The sequence below is a fragment of the Ambystoma mexicanum genome, chromosome 9, assembly GCF_040938575.1.
Source record: "Ambystoma mexicanum isolate Mex_15411 chromosome 9, UKY_AmexF1_1, whole genome shotgun sequence".
NCBI lineage: Eukaryota > Metazoa > Chordata > Amphibia > Caudata > Ambystomatidae > Ambystoma > Ambystoma mexicanum.
Genome location: NC_090931.1, coordinates 390892344 through 390914449, shown reverse-complemented (window position 1 = coordinate 390914449; position 22106 = coordinate 390892344). Strand labels below are relative to the sequence as shown.

The 22106-nt window shown below is 46.7% G+C and overlaps 1 protein-coding gene across 1 annotated transcript in view; it reads left to right on the top strand.

Moving 5' to 3' along the window:
• Window positions 1–22106, top strand: part of CCT6A (chaperonin containing TCP1 subunit 6A) — a 391452-nt gene that overhangs the window by 116497 nt on the left and 252849 nt on the right. The window contains exon 8 of the mRNA XM_069614878.1: window positions 13583–13665. Within this exon, the coding sequence (XP_069470979.1) occupies window positions 13583–13665 (83 nt within the window). The remainder of the gene's footprint in view (window positions 1–13582; window positions 13666–22106) is intronic.

The window sequence follows — 22106 nt, the reverse complement described above, 5'->3', positions numbered from 1 at the left end:
ACAACTTCATGCCAGAGGCCGGTGGCTGCTGGAAAGTAGTTTCTACTGTTTTACAAGGGAAAAGTGATGAGGGTCTTCAGACAATACCACCACAATGTTTTACATCTGGGAGCAGAGGGGGGGGGTGCACCAGATCCCCAGCACTCTCCAGAGAGGCGCAGAACTTGTGGCGCTGGGCCGTCTCCCAGGGGATGTTCCACATTCTGTTTCACCTGGCAGGAGTAAAGAACAGTTGCTGACACTCGAGCCGTGGAGCCTGGGGGGGACGCATTCACCTTCCCTTGGGAGGGCCTGCTTCTATACGCGTTCCTAACCACGCCCCCCCTACCCCTCCTGTTGCCACTACTGCTACGTCAGTCAACTCAGACGGTACTGGTGCAGGATGATCCTCGCCACACCGGCGTGGCCAAGGAAGATCTGGTACCTAGACCTTCTCGGCATGTCTGCATCCCCTCCAGTCAAGCTCGCCAGGGAGGGAGGCGCATTTCTGCACCATGACTCGGGGTTGCTGAACCTGAAGGGCTGGCTTCTACAGTGCTAGCGTTTGGTGGTTATGAGCTGCCGGTGGACTGCAGGGACGGCCTCACCAAGGCCAGAATGTTGTGAACTTTGAAGTGTTACGGACACAAATGGAAGCATTTTGCGACTTGCTGTCGGTTGCAGAAGATTAACCCTCTGAGGGTTATGGCAAGTCCTTCCGTACTTGTCATTGGCTAAATCGGCGCTGGCACACACCTCCATGTGTCTTGCGGCTTTCTACCGCTGTACCCGATCTCCCTGCACAGTCTAGACAGAGTTCATCAAGGGACTTTTCTGTTCCTTGCCAGTGAAGGCGCCAGCCCTGGCGTGGAAACTCTACGTGGTGCTGACTAGGCTCATGGGAGGGGCGGGGGGAGCATTCAAGCCTATGCATCAAGCTCCGCTCAAGTTTGTCTTGGAAGACTGCTTTCCCCGTGGCCATCACCTCTGCCAGAAGAGTAGGTGAGATCCAGGCTATGTCCTGCAAGTGGCCTTATTTGACTTTCCACAAGACGAAGGTGGTGCTCCAGACACACCCCTCCTTCATGCCCAAGGTTCCTTTGGAATTTCATCTCAAACTATTGGTGTTGCCTGTGTTTTCCGATTCCTTCGTTGCCGCCTGAACCGACTTTGCACTCGCAGGATGTGGCTCGCGTGCTAAAGTTTTATCTGGCCTGCACGAAGAGTTTGCGGAAGACTTCTCTGCTTTTTGTGAACTTTAGCTCTGTGGCCCATGAGAAGGCCTTGTCCAAGGCTTCCATTTTCAGGTGGCTCACTGGCTGCATCACTCTTAGTCACTGGTTGGCAAACAGACTGCTGCATGGCTGTCTGAGAGCCCATTCTACCAGAGCGATCGCTGCGACGAGTGTTTGGCGTGCCCCTACTGGACATTTGCAGGGCTGCTACATGGAGGTCGACACGCACCTTCATGAAATTCTACTGCGTTGACGGGAATTCCAGAGCGGAGTCCAGAGTCGGTCAAGCAGTGCTATGCAACCTGTTTGCTTGAATGTGAGCCTGGTGAGAAGGTAAGAGGGATTGCTTCTGTTGAGCCTTGCCACCTACTGTGGTGTATGTACTGATGTGTATTCTTTATTCATGTGAATCCATGTGTAGCTGCCTTTCCCCGTTTTACTACGTGTGAGCAAAAATAAAATAGCAGACAAACGCCTTGTCGGGGAAAGAGGCACTGAGACCCGGCTGCAAGATTTCAAAGGATGGTTTATTTCTCCAGCTAGGAAATAACCCAAAAAACTCACATTTACATCAGTGCCAACATTTATATTAGTTAAAGTAACTCTAACAAAAAAATAAATGCACCCGATTGGCCAGACGGTGTGGTGCTGTAGATGTGGGTAGCATCTCTTCCTCCTGGTTGGCTGAGTAGCTGACGGACGTCAAACATCTTGTGCTCCATGCAGGTCAGGGTCCGGTCACTGTGGTCACTACCTAAGCTAACATGTTACATACTCAATAACAAATTATTTAAAACATTTTATGCTACTTGTGTGTAACTTATGTAGAAGTGTGACAACGATTGTCAGTACAATTGGGTCATTCGTGGCTTTAATTGAAGGCCTTGACCTTCATTGTGCACGTAAAAGAATCAGGCTATGTTTCGCATCTCTTCTAGGTTTCAAACATTAGTACAAGCAAAAACATATATAGTAGTAAAAATGCTTAAGGTTAGTAGTGGGTGTGTTGGGTGGGTTTCGCAGCACAGGCGAGGGTCTGGCACTTGAAAGAAATACCTTACAGAGGGTGCAGGGTCAGGATGGCAATAAATTGTTCTAATGGGGGTGGGTGGCTTGCACGTTTGAGGACGAATCGAGCAGAAAGTGCTTAGCTCATCCTGGTTCACATGCCGGTTCTCGGACGAACAGTGATCTCAGAGGAAGAAAACTGTAGCATATTGATTGTTGCCTGCGCGCCTTGTGTCTCTCTGTCCTTGGCTGCTGCGGTGGAAAGGGGAGCGGAGCATTGCTGTACTATCGCAGTGAGGCCTGTTTACCCAAGATGGAGTTGAAAGGGGGTACAAAAGATGGTTGCCCCGTGTCCTGCTCAGTAGTCCCATCTATGCAGCAGTCAACCGTGGTTAACTTTACATAAGGGCAAGGGGCAATACCACTACCGGAGGCACGCGGTCCAAGCCCTGTACTGAGGAGCGTACGATGCGAGGGGGCCTGAGGACCCCTCACTCCCATACACATGCCAGACCCCATGCTGGAGAAGGAACAAGTTACTTAGCTGTAACTGTTCTCCAGCATCGGTCTGGTGTAGATTCACCCCCTGCAAACCATCCCTCATGCTGCTCTGCGGCTCTTCTCTTGGTCCTACTGCCACTTTACATGCTACCAGATCTGAAGATGGCTGCCTGAGGGGTTTTGGGAGAGGGCAGTCATTGGTTGGGGGCAGTGTGGCCCAGAGCTGAGTGAGTGGTTTAGAGGAGAAAGACTGTTTATAAACTAAAGTGAAACTGTCTTTTACCAAGGATTCTGAACCTGACTGGGAATATTCATGAGCATGTGAAACCATGCCAGACAAATGCTGGAGAACAGTTGCAGGTAAGTAACTGGTTCCTTACATCCTTAGTGTTTACTCGCCTAGTATATATTTTTTATCACAAAAGTAGTTCTAGTATTTTACTGTAACTAGAATAAGTGTTCCACTATTCACAAAACTTTTGTCTAGTTGACTGATTGTGATTTGTTACTGAGCGTCATGGTACAACTGGTAAGGACTCGTACCCTTGAATTACTGAATGTAATCTGAAAATAACCATTGTTTTTTACTCTGCAAGACTAGGTGTGACCTTTACTTGAATGTGTATGCAAAGGTTTGACTTCCCTAGAACTACTGTTGGGTGTTCCAAATAAGGTTTATGCTTTTTGGTCTAACTTCAAGCATAGTGTTGTGTTTTTATAATTGTGATGGTATAAGATTCATCTGGACCTACTTGTTTTGTAAAAATTAAATACATAGTGTTTGTGGTTCTTTGCACCACTTGTACTATTTCATTTTTACTGATTCTACATCCCTCTCCCTCCTAAGATAAGCCTGGCTGTTCTGTCTACGCTACCATGGACTCGGGTGGTACACCCTTATACCAAGAGTAGAGTCTTCAACTGTTGTAGTTGAATGGTTTTACTAAGCACTTAGTTGGACTTCAAATTATCAAAGGACTCATCGATGTCAAGGCCAAAGACTTGTTAGTCTGTTCGAACTTTAGTTTTAAAGCATATTTGAAGGAAGACTTTTAAAGTCCTTTGGAGTCATCTGAGTAAGAGGATTATGTTGTACCCTTCAGGTACGAACTTTTTGGCACACCATGTTCCTGAAAGGTTGCTTTCAGATCAATCTGGACGCTTCCACTGAAGTGGAATTTGCCACGCCAGACATAGCTGCTCATTGATGTGTGGCATACAGGACAGTTATGAACAGGGTCACAATCTTTTGGCTGGGGGGTGTCCTGCAAAGGACATAGTTCAAGGTGACCCCAAGCACCAGGTCCTCGCTGTTCATTTGGCTCTCAAGAACAAGATTTTGAACAGCTGGCAAAAGCTAAAGTTGGTGAGGCTTTCTAGACCATCTATTGACCCAGATTTTCTATGACCAGCTATTTCAGAAAGTTTGGTACAGGTGGCTACTGCTTACCCATCCATCCCACCTAATGGGGATGGCAAATTATGTTAGCTCAAAGGGTGTTATATGCTGGGAGCATGACCCTTCAGGTCATTTGTGTCTTGCGCCTCAGCAAAATATACATTCTCTGGAATATAATTTTTCAGACCGCAGATCCTATACCTGGGTACTTTTAACATCATTAGTGATGGCAAAGGGGCAGCATGCCAATCCGTTCTTGATGCATCAGACTGTTGGTCATTCTATGGGCTGAAGTGCTGTCAGGTTTACATGGCTATGCAAATCGATTTGCTCGTGACATCCGGTCAAGACTTAAACACATTCCCTTTGATGGATCAAAACTTTTTATAATTATAATAATTTAGCATTTATATAGCACTACGAACCCTCAGGTATCTGAGCACTGCTTATTGCCACCCATGGTGTGTTGCTCATTTATCGACCTCGGAAGGATGAAAGGCTGAGTTAAGCCCTGCCGGGATTCGAACTTGCGTCAGCAGGCTCTGCATGGATGTTGAAGCTCTCTACTCGCTGTGCTATTGGACCGGCTATTGGATCAAAGGCTGAGTTGAGAGGAGCTTCAGGCTTCTCAAATGGCTGCTAAATCTTTAGGGGCAGCCATGGGTCAGCCACAGCAGCATTCGCCTTCCCAGGATTGGAGAGGGTGTTTCATTTGCTTCTAGAAGTCCAGCTACCCAAAGGAGATGTTCACATACCCGTAGGGGTCAATGAGGGGTCAATGAGGAAGAACTGCTCTGGCAGCCACCAGTTCACTACTCTCTGCCATTTCAAAACTTCAGAGTGCTTTACACCAAGCACTCAGGTGGGTGAGGCAGGTTGACCAAGCATCTGAAAGAATGGCGTTAAATTACTTCAGATGCTTGTACTGGGCCAAGGGTTGTCTCATTTTCAAAAAGTCCCCCCCCCCAACCCCGTTGTCCACTGAGCAAGCAATTCTTCGGGAACCTGAGCCGCTGCTCCTTCAGCAGGAAATTCTTTCCCTGCTGGAGAAAGGTGCTGTGGCAAGGGTACCTTTATCCGTGCAATACAAAGGGAGGACTGTCACCCATCTTGGACCTGAGATGCTTGAACAGGTTCCTCGGAAGGGGGCTGATTAAAGATGGTGACCCTTTCAGATTCTCTGGGCCCTTCGGCTCTAGGATTGGATGGTGTCACTCGATTTTCTGGATGCTTACTCATGTCCCTATACGTCCCAAGCACAAAGTACCGGAGGCTTACCATGGGCAGTTCACGCTATCAGTTTCAAGTACTGCCTCAACTCACCACGGTTTTTCACCAAGTTGATGGCAGTGAATCTAAAGAGGGTGAGTGATTTGCATCCTAATTAGATTCTCATGATTGACCTTATGATGGACCTTCAGGTTCCGAGCAATCTCCTCTGGTGGGTCTGCAAGGGGAGAGAAGTGGTCACAGATGCTTCCCTCGCGGCATGGAGAGCTTGGGTAAGCGATCTGGTGGTCAGCGGTCCCCGTCAGAATCCAGACGGCACATAGACCTTTTAGAGATGACGGCAATCGGACTGGTGCCAATGGCCCATTTTGCTGTCCATACAGAGGAAGAATGTCCTGAAAATGACAGACAACACAGTGGCCATGCATTTACCTCAATGAGGGGTGTAGGGGAATCACTGTATTTGTATCTATTAAATTTATAGAGCACTTTACATAACCGGATACAAAAAATGTGAAGCTTAAATGTGAAACCCGAAACAAACCATCAAAAAAATATGTAGAACAATTTTCCTAGGTCGGTAGAGAGAAACAGAACAGTGGAAGAGGAAAGAGATGGGGGGGTTAAAAGATGGGGAATGAACGTGGGATTTCAAGGAGGAACGGAAGGAGGGGTAGGCTGGGAAATATGTTCCTGAAAATCTAAGGGCACATTCCACAAGAGCGTGGCTTCCCCTTTGGCTTTGCAAAGGGGTGTAATGATGCAGGACATTTGAAATGCTTCAACTTGGTCCTCGATACACCTTATCAAAACATTACTGTCCCGACATTGTCGGGACGCTAGGTTTGGGAAAGCTGATTTGCACAATTTACCCCACCGCATCTATGAAACTGTTATGGGAGTCTCAAAGATGAGAAATCCATGCAAGGACACTATTGTAAGAACAAATGACTAACCCCTGGTAATTTGCTTTCTACTGTTTGTTCTTACTACGGATTCATCATTACCCTTCCAGCTGACCCCTCTGACTGTGGGTGCATTTTTAATGCTTCTGTCTCAATGCCCATTTTGGTTTACGCAATCCTCAAGTAGTCTGTGCAGAAAGGGGTGTCCAACTGAGACAGCAGGCACAGAGCGTGCTACTTCGAGCGCGGGAACAAATACCATAGAGTATGATCGACTATGCTGCACTGCATCCTCTGCTGTCAAATATTTTTGCCGATACTACAAGCAGAATATTGGTATATCAAAAATGAGGAATCCGTGGGAGAAACCTCCAGCAGCAGGGAACATTAAGAGGTGTAAGTCAATTCCTCTGCATCTTAAATTAATCTACCCCTTCCTAGGGACCTTTTCAACCTCAAAATTCATCCAGTTGTACAAAATATTTGTCTTGCAAAAAATGTAATCGCCACAAAACAATGTTGGTAATGGTAAAATAACGAATCATTGACTTGAGGAGGCCAGACAAAACAAACCTCAACCATATGAAAAACCCTAATCTTTCTTTAGAAACTGTCCTCTATAGTGAGGAGGCGTGTCGCAATTCAGTCAGAAAAGGGTTCATGCAAAAATGGGAGTCTTACCCAGAGTCTAATGGGCAGCTAGCTGATTCTTGATCTACTGGACTCTGGGACACCAGTGCTTTTCAAGGAGCCAATTATAAAATTGGAAAAAAGGGAAGGAATTGAGAATAGGTCATAACCATCCACTTTTTTGAGAAACATAATCCCAAATAGTGCCAAAAAATCCCCAGGAAGTACCAGATATGGCTTTTAATGTCAATCGCAACCTTTAGATAACTAACTAAATAAACAATGTGTGGTAAATTCAACTTTACAGATCTGGGGTAGAGAAGGGAAGAATTTTGTTCGTTGGGGAGAATTCTCAAAGATGTGATAATTCCTTCACCTTAGAGACCCCCAGCAACTACTGGATTTTGAAGAGATTTTTACCTGGAGATTGAGCCTTTTGGCCCACTCTCGCATGTATTTTGATGCGTTTTACTCTGTTTATTGGTTACTCCAACTCCATAGGCAACATCTTTTATTTGTCACACAGCACCCTCAGTGCAGTGGCGCAGAGAAGCCTTTTAGGCTTTCCCAAGGTTTAAATACCTTCTCTGGGATAAACTGTTTCCCAGAGTAAAGTGAAATTGACTTTACTAGTCTTTTAAATTCCTAGACCCAGGACACACTTTCTTACAATAGTGCTGGAGGGGTTACTTAGTATCCCCTATGTCTTGATGCTCCTATAGCAGTCAAATGCTAACTTTTCCTTTAGAATGGCTGGTGGCAGTGGTTTTACAACGCACTACCATGATTTTTTCACCTGACCGTGAACTATTAGTTGCTCTGGTAGTGTTAAATCGCGGTAGCCATGTTTTTCAAGATGGTGTCTGAGCCCCCTTTGTTAAACATGTCCCGGTCTTGTTTCGCCATTTTTTTGGAAAGGTTCTTCTAGAGTTTCTCTGCGTGCCGAACCAGGCTTGGTCCCTTTGTTTCTTTGGCGGGCTTCAGGAGTGAAGACCGCCTCTGGCGCCCGAGTGTCTGAGGTGGACAGGAAGTGAGGGAGGTGCCCGAAACTCCCTGTGCTTCTCCTAGGAGACCCAAAAGCACTCTGGTGATTGGCTAGCTGACTGTCTGGCAAGGACAGCTACCCTGCTGGGTGAGCGACAGCTAGGCTGGAATGAATGGGAGACTACTAAATAAAAGGCGAGTCTTTTGGCTTGGAAGGCAGTCGACCACTGGAACGAAAGAACCGAAGACTAGCTTGAAGAGGGCGGCTGCTGCCACTCCTGCATCGTTGGTTTGCCCGGTGAAGCCCTGCTGCAGGTCCGAATAGCCAAGTTCATCTCAACAGGGAAGCCCCCACAAGGACAACTTCTTCCTTTGAGTTGGTGGGACCAATCAACTCGCCCATAAGCCACCTGTATAACCATCTGAGAGCTGGTTGTATTTTCCTCAGTGCTGTAGGAAACCAAATAACCAGGGAGAGGGACACCAGTTTGTGTGCTTAAAGCTACCGGCATCTAAGTTTGCCAAGCTTTTTGACTGTTCAAGTGCAGTGCAGGAGTCCCCTGACGTCCTCCCTCTTGTCCCCACGACTGAGGCCCAGGAACGGCGAGATCTGCAGGAACAGGAGTCGTCAGCTGCCTCTTGATTCATTTGAAAGGTACTGTAAAACCAGACTGAGTACTTGCCTCTTGCAGTGAAAGTGCTTGAACTTTCCCAACTCACAGGCCTAATCAGCTTGTGATCCTATTCCTAAGAACTTTTGCAGAGACTTTTCAGTTTAACCACCAGAACTGCTTTGTCCTATCCAAGGCTTTAGCCCACTGACTTTGGCCTAGCCTATTTGTATTGACCCTCCTGGTGAACACTAAATATTTGCACTGTCTAAAGAATATTGTAACCTTTCATTTTGTAGTAATCTTTGCCTTTTACTCCTCTTGAAGTGTTTCTGAAATAGTATTTAAGTGTAGTATATAATTGCCTCGTTCTATTGAATGTTTTATAATTGAATGGTTAATAAATTAGTAAGTATTTTTAACCAAGAAATTAGAAAACCTGATATTGTAGACCTCTGTAACCTCCTTACAGCTCACATTCTCTTGAAATAAGCCTGGCTAATCTGCCCGCTACCAAAACTGTGTGGTACAGACTTTAACCTAAGGTTGGTTTTGCTTACACCTGTAGTCGGTTGTCTGTAGTGGTCCCAGAGGGTACTGCATTCAAACTTTGCCTAAAACCGTTAAACGCACCACTTTTGAAGCTTGTCACGTACTAGAAAATTAGTGGGCTTGTAAATCTGGACTCTCCACTAATTGGTTACCTACATTAGCATATACTGACACTGTCGTATATGCATGCTTTTCTTGGAAAAATACTTCTTCTAATGGAGAAGTGACAATGGTTTTAACCTAAACGAAAATCGCTTTACTTTTCTCTAAAGCGGGGGGAGACCTACCCCATCACTCCTCCATACCCTTACCCCACACCTCGCATATTATGCACTATACATATACCACATTACCTACCATTTTCGGTCAAATGGATTTGGTCACTTCTCCTTGGGTGAAATTGTATTTGAAATCTATGGCAACTGAGACAACCTACTTCATGTTCATTCAGGGGACGTGATGAGTAGAGGAAGCGGCTCCTGTTGATCATGGGGTTACAGGAATAATGTTCACAGTATGCACATGAATGAACTAGAGGGTCTAGCTCACAGGAAACCGAAGAATATACAGGAGGAAAATGAACCCCAGAACCAGTTCCTTCAGTAGTTTGTTAGGGAGAGTTCTCATTTCTGTGCTAATTCCCTTTAAACTCTGAGACCCCCAGCTCTTTTGCTGCACTTTAGGACTTTAAAATGTTTATCTTGGAGTGAGACCTTTTCTTCTCTCCTATTTTTGATCTGATTTAGACTTTCTTTTTGGTCATGGAGTCTGACATACTCCATAGGCATCACTTTTGTATTGTGACACTTGCACCACAGAGAAGGCCTTTGGATTTCTCAAGGTTTAAATACCTTCTCTTGGGAAAACTACTGTTCCCAGAGTAGTAATGTGAAATTGACTTTACTTGCCTGTTTCTCCTATGGAGTCCAGTACAACACCCCATCCTATGTGGAAGTACTGGGGGGGGGGGGGGTGTGTCACTTGGCCCCTTTTCCTACCCACGTAAACATTTTTTTTACCTGCACTAATCTTATGGCTGGTGGCAGTGGATTAATTTTTCTACCATTGTGCGTTTTTTACACCAGACTGAATCCTCAGCTGCAGTATTGTACCCATGGGTGCCCATTTTGTCAAAATGGCCCTGGACTTTTCGCTATTTGTTGCATGTGAGGTCTCTCTTGGATTTTACTCTGCATGCCAAACCAGGTTTAATCTTTTTGTTTTGCATTTGGCAGGCTTGAGTGCTGAAACCCGGCTCCAGTGTGTCTGGCAGGGCAGGAAGCAAGGGAGGTACCCAAAACTCCCTGGTTTCCTGAATGCACCCCGTTGTGGCTGGCTGTCCTTGTAGGACAGGGAGCCACCCTGCTGTGAGTGACGGCAAAGCTGTGCATGAATAGAAGAAACATGCAAAAAGGGAGACTTCTCTGGAACAGAAGGCGGTCGACCACTGGACGAAAGGAAGAGAAGCTTGCTGTATTCTCCTGGACTGTTGACCTACCTGGTGAAGCCCTGCTGCAGTGCTGAAGCTCCAACTGTATAAACTAGAGAAGCCCGGAACGGACGCCTTCTTCCCTTGGGTTGGTGGGAGCAACTGACACCAAAACTAAATTTGCTGCAACCCCTCTCCCTGCTGGCTGTACTTACTGCTGGAACAGAGTGCCAGGGGTTAGGAACACCAGAAACGAGTGGATAGACTTACAGCTGGACAAGAGCTCCAGGAAGATAAGATAGGACCCAATTCTGAGCCACCTCAACAGTGCTGGATCCCAGCAAGGGGAGCCCATAAGGTGTGTAAGAACCGCAGTGGTGCTATTTGTTAGTAGCTGACACTAAGTGCCGCTGATTTAAGAGCCCATTGCTGCCACCGACCTTCAAAATGCAGAGCTGGAGTCCTCCCTCTTATCTCCACGACTTGAGGACCAGGAACTGCAGGACTGCAACCGGCGCAGAAGCCAGCTGGATACTCTTCCAACCAATGGTGCTACCTTGACTTGAAGGGGTACTTAACTCTCATCTCCCTTGGCCCGCCTCCTACCCCCACCTGCGAGGCTAAGAACCTCAGGCTCCTCTTTGACTCCACGCTTTCCTTCTCTGCCCACATCTCTGAGGTCTCTTAAAGTCAAATTTCCTACTGCACCTCAGAGGTACTCTGCTTTTCCTCTCCTTGCCCCAGAAGCTCATGGTATCCCAAGCTCTGGTTCTCTTTGTTGGACTATTGTTAACAGCCTCTTTTTAAATCTACCTGCCTCTATTCCACCCTCTGTAACTAATCCAGAACAGGACTGCAAGACTTGTCCTTGGCCTCAAGCCCTGGCATCGTATCTCTCCAGCTCTGAAAACTCTCAGTTGGCTCCCAGTGGATGCAAGGATTAAATTCAAAACCCTCTGCATTGTCCACAAGGCTTTCTGGGGCTTGGGTCCAAAATACCTTCAGCTATCCCTCCGCAAATACCTCCCCTCTTGAGCTCTTCAGTCCTCTAACTCCCTCAGGGTCTTTTTTTCAAAGAAAGGAGCTGGGGGTAGATCTGTCTTTGGCTGGGGCTTCCCTCTGGAACAGCCTCCCTGCCACTCTAAAACTTGAAAAATCTCCGGTTCTGCAAGCACCTCAAGACCTTCCTCTTCATCTGCTTTCGCTCCCTCATCTGTTCTCTTGGCACCGTGCACCTGGCCACCCTCTGTCCTCCGGGCCCAGGTACCTGCTCACCCTGCCACCCTACTGCACTGCCTCCGGGCCACCCCTTGCACTGGGGTCTGTAGCTGTACCCATACAGGCCCCCTATTTCTTCCTGTAACCTAGCAGTTGCAAATTGCTGGCTGCACTACCACTGTTTGTTGCCTTTATTTATCTTTCTCCTCTGCTTCGCACTTGCCACTCCCCCCCCCCCCCTTTCCATGCACTTTCCCCCTCCACCTCTCCCATGCACTTGCGCGTTCTCAATGTCAATGGGCCTAGTAAGATCGCTGTTTTGTTCTCCACTGTTCCCCTCCCTTGCCTTGTCGCACTCAAACACTTGTGTACGAGCGCAATAGAAATAAAATATCAATCTGTATCTGGGTGGATAAAAACAATCTGAGGGACCTCAGCGCATGAGGGATTTTGGATACACTACACGTCACGATAGGGATGGTGTTACAGACACGCCTATGCCAACGTCCCCTTTTGGTCCCCGAAAGACGAGATGCAATACTCTGCGTTTACCACTGGATGTAGGACCATATGCACAGCATGTGAATCTAGGTCGATGCAATCATCAGAAATGCTATTAAGGTAAGTAATGCATGTCTTCTACAAACTCTCTAAATAACATTGTGCAAAGTGCCTCAGCTCCCTACAGTTTCAATTGACTTTGGCTGTCCTAGCTCCCTGCAGACCCTTTTGACCCATTGACTGACTGGTTTTAACTGTCCATCATAGGTTTAACTTGTATTTCTGGGTAAGGTCTAACCAAGACTTAATTGGAAAGATTGCACAGTATTCACATTTCCACAACCTCAGTATTACATTAAGTGTCCAAAATGATATATCAATGTCCAGTGTCCTAGTGATTTACGTCACCTCAAGGTGTAGGAAGTATGAGACACATCCCAAAAGGGTATCTACTTAACTTAAATCCAAGGAAGCATTGTGAAGTGTGTTTTTATTGTTGCATAGTGCCCTTTCTAAAGAAGGCTTATTTAAAACCAACCGTTAAATACTTATTTTACCTGAACTTCTTGAGTAGAAGTGTTATTTGACTATTTTGTAATTGTGAATCTCAGTATTACATCTCTACAGCTCGCACTTGCTGGTGTAGTGTCCCACAGGGTAATGGCATACAATCTTGCCTAACACGGTTCGTTAGATAAAATGGAACGATCACCACTACTTTCATGCCTTGCATGGGTGGAAATGAAGCCTGGACATAGGATTGAACTTTATGTTGGGTAATATTTCACTTGGGACTTCGTTCTAACTGGACAAGTGTGCACAGTAATCTCGCACACGAAACCCTCCGCTATAAAGGAATGAACTTGGAGCCTCAGGAAGAGCCTGTGTGTATGTGGTGGTTTTTTTTTTTTTTTAAAAACCCAGTTGTTGGGACAGATTTTCTATACTCTGGCTTCGTGGACAGCTAAGGCCAACCTATATTGTGACAGGGACAACTCTGGAGAGCTGTAGCCAAACCAGTTTTAGGTAGCAGTGACAAGGGTCTAGACTGTCTCCAGGTGGTGAGCTTGGGTCCACAATGAGCACGCACAATGGGAGTCACAAATTACACTTGGACAACATGTATAAAAATGTATGGCCAAGCAACACAATGAAAAATGACTAACTGGTAGAAATATCACACAAACGGGTCCAAGGGTTAGGAGACCCTATATTCTAACTAGTATAAGTGTCCCCAACTTTCGGAATGGTTGCGCCAGCAGGGTATGGTAAAACCAAAGTATAGTAACTTGTATCTGTGGCAATTTCATTGTACAGAATGACAAGGCAGTTTGGTTATAGTGGTGTGCAGATGTGCTGTTATATTTCTTTTGACTGTCAATTCTGCTATTGATTTTCAGGGCATTGATCCATTTTCATTGGATGCTCTTGCAAAAGAAGGAATTGTAGCTCTTCGCAGGGCAAAAAGACGCAACATGGAGAGGTCAGTACATAGTCTAAACTTGCATATGCTACTTTGACGGGTAAGATGCAAAAGGAGATCGACCACCCCTTTGGGGGTAGGAAGCAATTTTAGCTAAAGAGATTCTAATGTTTTCTGGGTGACTTCAAATGTTCGTACATAGGACGTTTTGGCCTGTAACACTCTGGTTGCCCCCTCCTGGAAGTAGTGATGGTGCTCAGTTTCCTTTGACCACTTGCAATGGTGAATTATTTTCCCCTGCTAATAGCCCTCGCCTCCCTACAGTGTGAACTGTTGGATCCTGCAGGATCACTAAAATCACTTAGAAATCCCTCGTCCTGTCTCAGGGGTCTGTAGAACACTTGTACATGACAGGAATTTTCTGCCTTCATCTTGTCCGTCAAGGTTTGTACTTCATTCAGTGCCAAAACCCTCATATGGGCATAACCCACCCCCACTCGTCTGCCAGAGTGCCCTAAAGACCATATAAATGGTGGCAGTGATATAATTCCTGTAACCGATTTATCCTATCTGTTGCCATTCAATCTCCGTGCCTTTGAAGGATGAATGTCCATTTTCCCGTTGGATCTCTCAATAGTAAAAAGGTGAATTGTCACAATCCACTTGTTCCACCTTGCATGTCTTATAGATCCGATTAATGGAGAAGAGAGTACATAGAATGGGAAGTTCTGAGCCCTCTTTCTTCTGCCGAACTCTGCTCCAGTCCCTCACTCCACTGCCTCACAATTGATCGCGGGGCGGGGGGGGGGGGGGGGGGCGCCCTCTCAGTCCTGACACATGCCCCTACTCTTTAAGCCTTCCCAGCTACCTGGACACATTGACTGCTCCCTTCACCACAAGGTGATATAAGGCCGTCTGTTGCCATAGAGGAAGGTGCTTACTAACAAGTTGGTGGCCAAAGCCATGTTATGGGTGCTGCTTGTCTGATGTTGCTGAAGTAGTCCCAGCTGCCTCTAGTGGCGGCTGTTTTTTTTTTTTGTTGTTGTTGAGACTGTGCACTTATTTCTAGAGCACCTTGAGTCTACCCTTGGGCCACCTTGAGTGGTAGCAATGTGCAGTATAAATCAACAGAACATCTCTCATGAGTGCAGGAACATAGCAAGGGAGCCCCAACCAAAGCATGAATCTTTTTAAAGCATTATTGAAATGGTACATTTTAGAAATCGGATTACATGTTTACCATCAGATTTGTAGGGTAACGCATGAGAATGTTAGGATCATTTTCAATGTTCCTTTGGACCTTGATGTGCAGTATAAAAAAAATGCTAGCTGTGGTCTCAATGTATGTTAGGAAAGATTTCTTTACTGCACCCTTCCTTCCATTTTAACCCCAACTGTTGATTTTTATTTTTGTTCCTGGCCTGTACTTTTTCCAGTGAAGACTTAACCTTCACTACCCTGTATTTTGCTCATCTGTTATGTGGAAACTGACGTGTCCTTCAGGCTCAGTACTGGGAAACATTGTTTCATGTAGTCTTGTTACTTAGTAACTTGTTATCACTTGTCATTGTACAATGCATCTTATGATGCAGTACAATGGGGTACAATTTGCCCTAGACTAAAGATTTTTGGTTACTGTAGGTGTGCTAAATGGACAAGCTGGTGGCAGCAGTGACTCTTGTTTTGGTGCTTGTCGTTTTAGCCTTGCTGTGTATGGCTACTAACTGTGGCTAGTGTCCAAACCTGGCCATGCCACAAGGTTTTTCACTTGGCCTTTGGCCATCTTGTCTTTTAGCAGTCTTTCTGGCCTGTGAGGCCAGGATAATCCTTATACAGACTTCCAGTGCCTGGTGAAAGCAGACCTTTTGTGGTCTACTGGAGGACTGTTTGATGGCAAGATCTGGCCTGGGACTGTCTGATCCCAATCCACAAACTGGTTTCATTGTGAGTTATGCATGAGTATTCCCGCCAGTGGTCCCGATTGCTGCTGCGTGTGTGGGGGGTGGGGCTAGTTCTAGTAGGAGTGGGGAGGGGCTGTAGGTCCATACAAAAATTGTAGCATACATAAGGTTCAACCTAAGTATTATAAAAATAATTTCTTTTTAAATGCAGGTTGGTCAGGATAAAAGTTAAGTAATATCAAATATTTTATAAACGCAATTATAAAAAGCAACTTCATACTTTTGGTATACAAACCAGTATAACATTGTTAAGAATAGCAATCAGCAGATGAGTCCTAATGTTAACATTCTGAATAGCATTAAGCGATTCTTGGTGAGTAAAAGCAAAGTAGCTGGACTTTTAGAATACCTTTAGTAATTCAAGGGCAGCAGACCCTATTGGTCATAACATAGTGTTAGTCTAATTCAGTGATTCTGTAAGTGACTAACACGTACAAGTATCTCTTGCAACATATGTACGTTTCTTCTATTAGGAGTGGATAGTTACACCACAGTATTACTTTTGGAACCCAGTTCAGACCTAGTATACTAACTCGTACTTTTCACTGGGGCATTTAGCTACTCCTGGACCAGTAAGAACATAAGTATTTTAGAAGTGCACTAAGCAATTCAGGAAAAGCATAACCAATTATGGTTTTAGAAAGTACCAGCTATTCAAGGTCAGTATAACCTATTGGTATGTGGATGTATTATATTGCTAATGCAGGAATAGACAGTTCAACCAATGATACTTTACAGAAGGGTAGGATACAATTCTAAGGTAAGTAAAAGCATTTCTCCAGCATGGGGTCTGGCATGGATTCACATGCTCATGAATATTCACTGCCAGTCCGGGAATCCTCGGTAAAAGGAAAGTTTCACTTTCATTAATAAACTGCCTTTCTCTTATATCTCAATCAATGACAACACAAGGATATCTTTGCTCCCGTCCTCCGAAGAATAGTAAATGCTTAATTTCAAGAGGGCATGGTGCCGAAAGATCTGAAGAAAGTCACTATTACTCCACTGGTTAAAAAAGCGGGCCTAGATCCCGGGAACCTCCACCCCATAACCAATTCAAACTTCATCCTTAAACTGCTGGATAAGGTAGCTACCCAGCAACTCCAACAATTCGTAGAGAACCAGGAAATCCTGCACCAGCATCAATCTGGCTTCAGAGCATTCCATAGCACCGAAACAGCCATGCTGGACTTGCAGAATCGGATGTTGACTATGCTGGATGACAACAAGTTGGGGATGTTGATGCTGCTAGACCTTAGCGCCGCATTTGATCTGGTGGATCACCCCCTCCTTATCAAGGCTCTTAGAGAGAATGTTGGTTGCTCAGAGGGGGCCATTGACTGGCTTCTGTCCTTTCTTGCCAACCGAGAGTACACTGGGGTAACAGTTTCTCCGACCCTTGTGATATCCTATTGGGTGTACCCCAAGGGGCCAGCCTATCACCAATGTTGTTCAACATCTATATGCGCTCCTTGTGTAGCCTATTGGTGAAAGCCGGAGTGTCGTTTACAAACTACGCAGATGACACCCAACTCATACTGGAGCTAGGGGGTAGGAACCACACCACAGACAGCAAAGTGATCACCAGGGTTTATAAGATCATTGACGACTGGATGCAGGCAAACTGGATGTGCTTGAATGACTCCAAAACTGAACTGATGTTGTTTGGCTCCAGTCGTCAGCTGGAAAAACTGGGAGTAGAGTATAACACATTCCAAATCAAGAACGCCACAATACAAGTGGTCCCTAACGTAAAGACACTAGGGATGATGGTCGATGCTGCGGTCGACTCGCATGCCCAGACCAGCTTCCTCCAGAAAAACACAACCTACTATCTCAGGCTGATGAAAGCCATCAAACCATTGCTGAATGAGGGAAATAGGGCAACGATAGCCAGAGCCATCATCCTCTCTAGACTCGCCTACGGGAATGCCCTATTGTTGGGGGGGGGGGGGGGCTTCTTCCAAGGATCTCTCCAGCTGTCAAGTGATCCAAAACAAGGGGGTCAGGTTAGTAAAAAAATTTGATGAGGAAACATCATGTTACGGAAGAGAGGCTTTTTACACTGGCTGAGAGTAGAAGAATGGATAAAGTTCAAGGCTGCCTGGTTCATAAGTGCCTCTATGGCACAGCGCCCGCCTACCTGAAAACGAGTCGTACCCTATAATCCCAGGAGAAATATACAATCAGGTGGTAAATGCCTATTGATCGTGCCCAAGTTTAAGCTGAACACCGGGCTGGGCAGATCTTTTCATGAACTGGCTCCCAAATTGTGGAACAGCATCCCTGAACCCCTGAGGTTGCAAACTAATCACTCCACCTTTAGGAAGGTGCTCAAGACTCACCTTTTCAGATGAGAAATCGGGTGACGATGCCTCTTAGAGGCTTTCCGGTGGTTAGCAGACCCTTTAAATGTCGTATGTCACATAGTATCTGTTGCGTATGTTTAAGCGCCCTGATGCCCGCGGGCTGCCGGCGCTCTACAAAAATTAAATACATACATACATAGAGATATGGATCATACTGCCCCAGCCAATGACTGCCCTCTCCCTAAGCCTCTTCTCTGGCAGCCATCTTCAGATTTTTACCACACGTTCAAGTGTTGCGTCCTCTCGTTTCGCTCTTCGAGCATCTGGGTTTTTTTTTTTGGCGCTTTCTTGGTAGGAAATCGAGCCAGTGTGCTCCATCGTTTCACCATCTGATAACGGGACCGGTTTTTCGGTATCTTTCATCGCCCCCTCAAGGGCAGAAAGTTTCTTCTGGAAGTTTCCAGAAGCCCATCAAGCATATACCGCGCCGGATCATGTCGGAGGGACAGAGCTTCCTTCAAGTTGTGGCACCAGCAGCGGTTTGCAGGATGTTTTCACGGATGACGAGCATTCCCAGTGCCTGTATGGTCTACGACGCACAAGGAAGAATGTGACATCTGCTGTGGCTTCTCCAAGCGCACGATGGATTGGTAAGTCCGGCTGGCGATGTGGCCCAAGGCCTTTACCCTGTGTGGTCCACAGGAGCAGCCCTCTTCCGGATCTAGCCACAGCATGCTTCTAAATCCTTTGAGGGCGTTCCATCCGTAGTGGGCTCAAGATGAGGCCAAGCACCACGAGTCAGTTTCTGCCAAGTTCACCACGCAAGCAGGCCCTGCGACGTTCAGGACGCGTTCATCGTCCCCATCAATCTCAAGCATCGCTCCAGCTCGTCATCGAAGAGAAAGTCAGCTATCCTGGGGAAGCTGCGAGAGACCGAAGAAGGCCAAGCAGGACAAGGTGTCCATCCTTCCAGCTAAGGCCCAGGTGGCCCAGGCCAAGATGTCCTCTTCCATCGAGATGGTTGCTGTTGCCCTCTTGAAGGGGGGGCGTCTGGGTCCAGGGTGCCCTGGTGGTGGCCCGGGTGATGCTACCTCCCAGGCGTGTGAAGACTCAGAAAGGAGGATGATGTAACTCAGCCCAAAGCGGACCCCCCCACCCACTCCTCACCCATACCCGAAGGGGGGGGGTACATGGAAGAGCTACTGGGCACGGATATTTCTTTGTCCGATGAGGATGTTTCCCTCCGCACCATCCTGGAGGAGATGGGTGAAGACTAGGAGAACGTCAATGGATTGCCAGCCTGAGACTGAGGTAGGGGGACGACCTAGCGCGAGTCCTGTTGCAAAATATTCTTTTGACCCTCCCACTGGTGTTGGAGATTCCGAAGAGGATGCTGACGGCACCACCAGCCACAACCCCAAGACACCAGGGCTGCCCCTGCAGACGAAAAGGAGGCCGCCTCTACCCACTGCCCCGAACCCTGGGGGTCCGACGCTGAAGGATTCCCTCCGCCACCAAGGGCTTCTCCTTCGGATGAAGCGGGATCGTTCCACTCCATGATTCCCTATGCGTTTAACTTTTTCAGCTCACCCTGGAAGAGAAGAAAAAGGAAGGCTTCCTGTACCAATGCCAGGGGGAGGGGCGCAAAGGCAGACCAGTCTGTACCACTCCTGGACGATGTCTGGGATGAGGGGCTGGCACGTCTGAAGAACCTTTCCTCTGCACCGGCAAAGAGGGACCGGCTGGAGAACAAATATCAAGTGCTGGATGGAGTCTGTGCCCAAATATCTGCGGTCGCAACCATCGCTGGACTCTGTGGGCTCTGCTGCAGAGCAAGGTAAGTCGTCCAATCCGTAGTCTTCAACCTCTGTTACCCCGGATGGTGAGGGAAAGAAGTTGGATGCCGTGGGACGGAAAGTCATTTACTCGAACGGGCAAGGCGGCCAACACCTTGCCGATCTTGGATCTTGGTCGGTACGACCGGAAGCTATGGTATAAGGTGGGTCTGATTTTGGCTTTCATTGAAGACAGGTGGGTAGAGGCAATGGAGATCCTTCAGGAAGGTGAGGTGGTGTCGGACCACGCTATCACCATGGCCCTGGACATTGCAGACACAGGGTTCCTCCAGAGGGGAAACTGGGTTTGCTTCAGTAATCGTGGCTGGCTATAGGCTACCAACTTCAGGCAAGAGGTCCAGACGAGGGTCCTGGACATGCGTTCAATCTTTTCAGCAAGGCAATTGACAAATCTCTTCGTTATCAAAGCCAACACGGCTACGGGCTGTGCCCTGGGCACTCTGCAACAGCACACTCAGACCTTTTGTCCCTCAGGAGGGGAGTTGTGGCGGTATTTGAGTTTTGGCGGTCCATCGTCCTTTTACCGCCAATGCTCTTGTTCCACAACCCAAGCAGCCTACAGGGGTTGTTCCAAGGCCTTCGGAGATGGCTGTCATCGTCAAGGCTCCCAGGGTGGTGCGCCCGCTTCCAAACGGGACTGAACCGGCCAGGATGTCAGACCCTGCACCCCAGTGGGAGGCTGGCTGGGGATTTTCGGCGTGTGGGGAAAACATCTCCACTGATTGGGTGCTGGACGCTCTCGCCCATGTGCACACTTTGGAGTTTCAACAAAGGTGTCCGCGAATACCACCGGTGGCCCGGCAGGAACAACACATCCTTCAGCTGCTGCTGGACCTATGGGCCATGTTAAGATAAGGGGCAATGGATCTGGTTCCGAAGTGACTCTGGGGCTCTGGAGTTTACTCAAGATACTTTCTGGTAAGAAAGAAGACGGAGGGCTAGAGGCCCATCCTCGATCTAAGACGACTCCACTACATCAAGTCCAAGAAATTCAGGATGCTGCACATGCTCAGCTGTTGGGCAAGATTGTATGCAGTAAACCTGTGGGAGACTGCACCAGCCTTGTACTCTTGGCAATAGGAACCCAACCTTTGGTATAAGTCTGTACTGCACAAGTTAGCAGAGTGAGCAGCCAGGCTTATCTCAAGAAGGGTCAGTGCGAGCTGTAGGGTTGCAACATAGTTTCACAGCGACAAGTGTCCAAATAACACTTTCTTGCTTGGATTATTTTTCTAAAATTCAGTTTGATAATCCTCCTTTAGAAGGGAGCAACTATGTAACGCTTAAATATACTTCAAAAATACACCCTCTGTTTCAATAAATCAGTGACCCTTTTGGGATGGCACACAAACTTCCAACACCCTGGGGTGACTTCAATAACTAGGACGCTGTGGACATTGATATCACTGGTATATTTGGAGCAATAGTGAGTTTGGTGTCAAAGGGAAATGGTTAGGGGAGAAAACAATGGTTAACGTGTTTCTCATTTTACACATGTCTCCAGTCACCTACAACTAGGATTCCCCTGTTCAATATATCCCTAGTAAGCGCTGATGTAATGCCTATCTAGGTTACGGGAAAGATGAGACTCGCACTACCCTCTCTACAAAACTCTAAAAAATGGATGCACACGTCCGGAAGTCCATTTTTGTTGTATTCATATTGCTTCCTTCTCATATGGCTTATTAATCTCTATTGATACTGTTACTGAAAGTTACAATCTCTTTTGGTAATTCATGGATAGTTGTCTATCTATTCTTATAGCAGAAGCAGACCTCTTCGAAATTATATAATTTTGCCAAGCTCGTAAGATGTTGTACAAGTGTCAGAGCTCAGGCTATCACCCTGAGCTTACTGTGTTAACCAGTTTCAGCGGAGTAAGGGTTACTTTCCGCTTTCTTCAGGACTACAATTTTTGCATTATGGCAAATGAACACATTAAGACAAATTTCTTCTTTTCTGTCTTAACCTCCTTTTTCAATTTCAGGGGAGAGCGCTTTATTTCTTTCACAGGGCGCCTTGATATGTGGTATCCCTGTGGTCTATGGTTCAAACTTTCTTTTTATGGCTTCTCAATCTTCCCGTCTGTGTTTGTAGGCCACCACCCCTTTGATAAGGCTGTCTTCGTTATTCCATCCTCCGTCTGCAGTAAGTGGTAGGCGACAGGGTAATTCCCGTTGTTGGTTGTCGATTCATCAACCTTGTTTTCTCTATCTGCAAGCTTCTCCCCTCTTTCCCAGACGGTAGTGGGCTGCCCAGTGACTTTGTCTGTATTGTACTAACAAGTTTCTCAAATGGGTTCGTGCTTTTGAACCCCCAATCCAATGTAGCTTAACCCGTTCCCAGCTATACAAATAAAGAATGTATGACTTTTT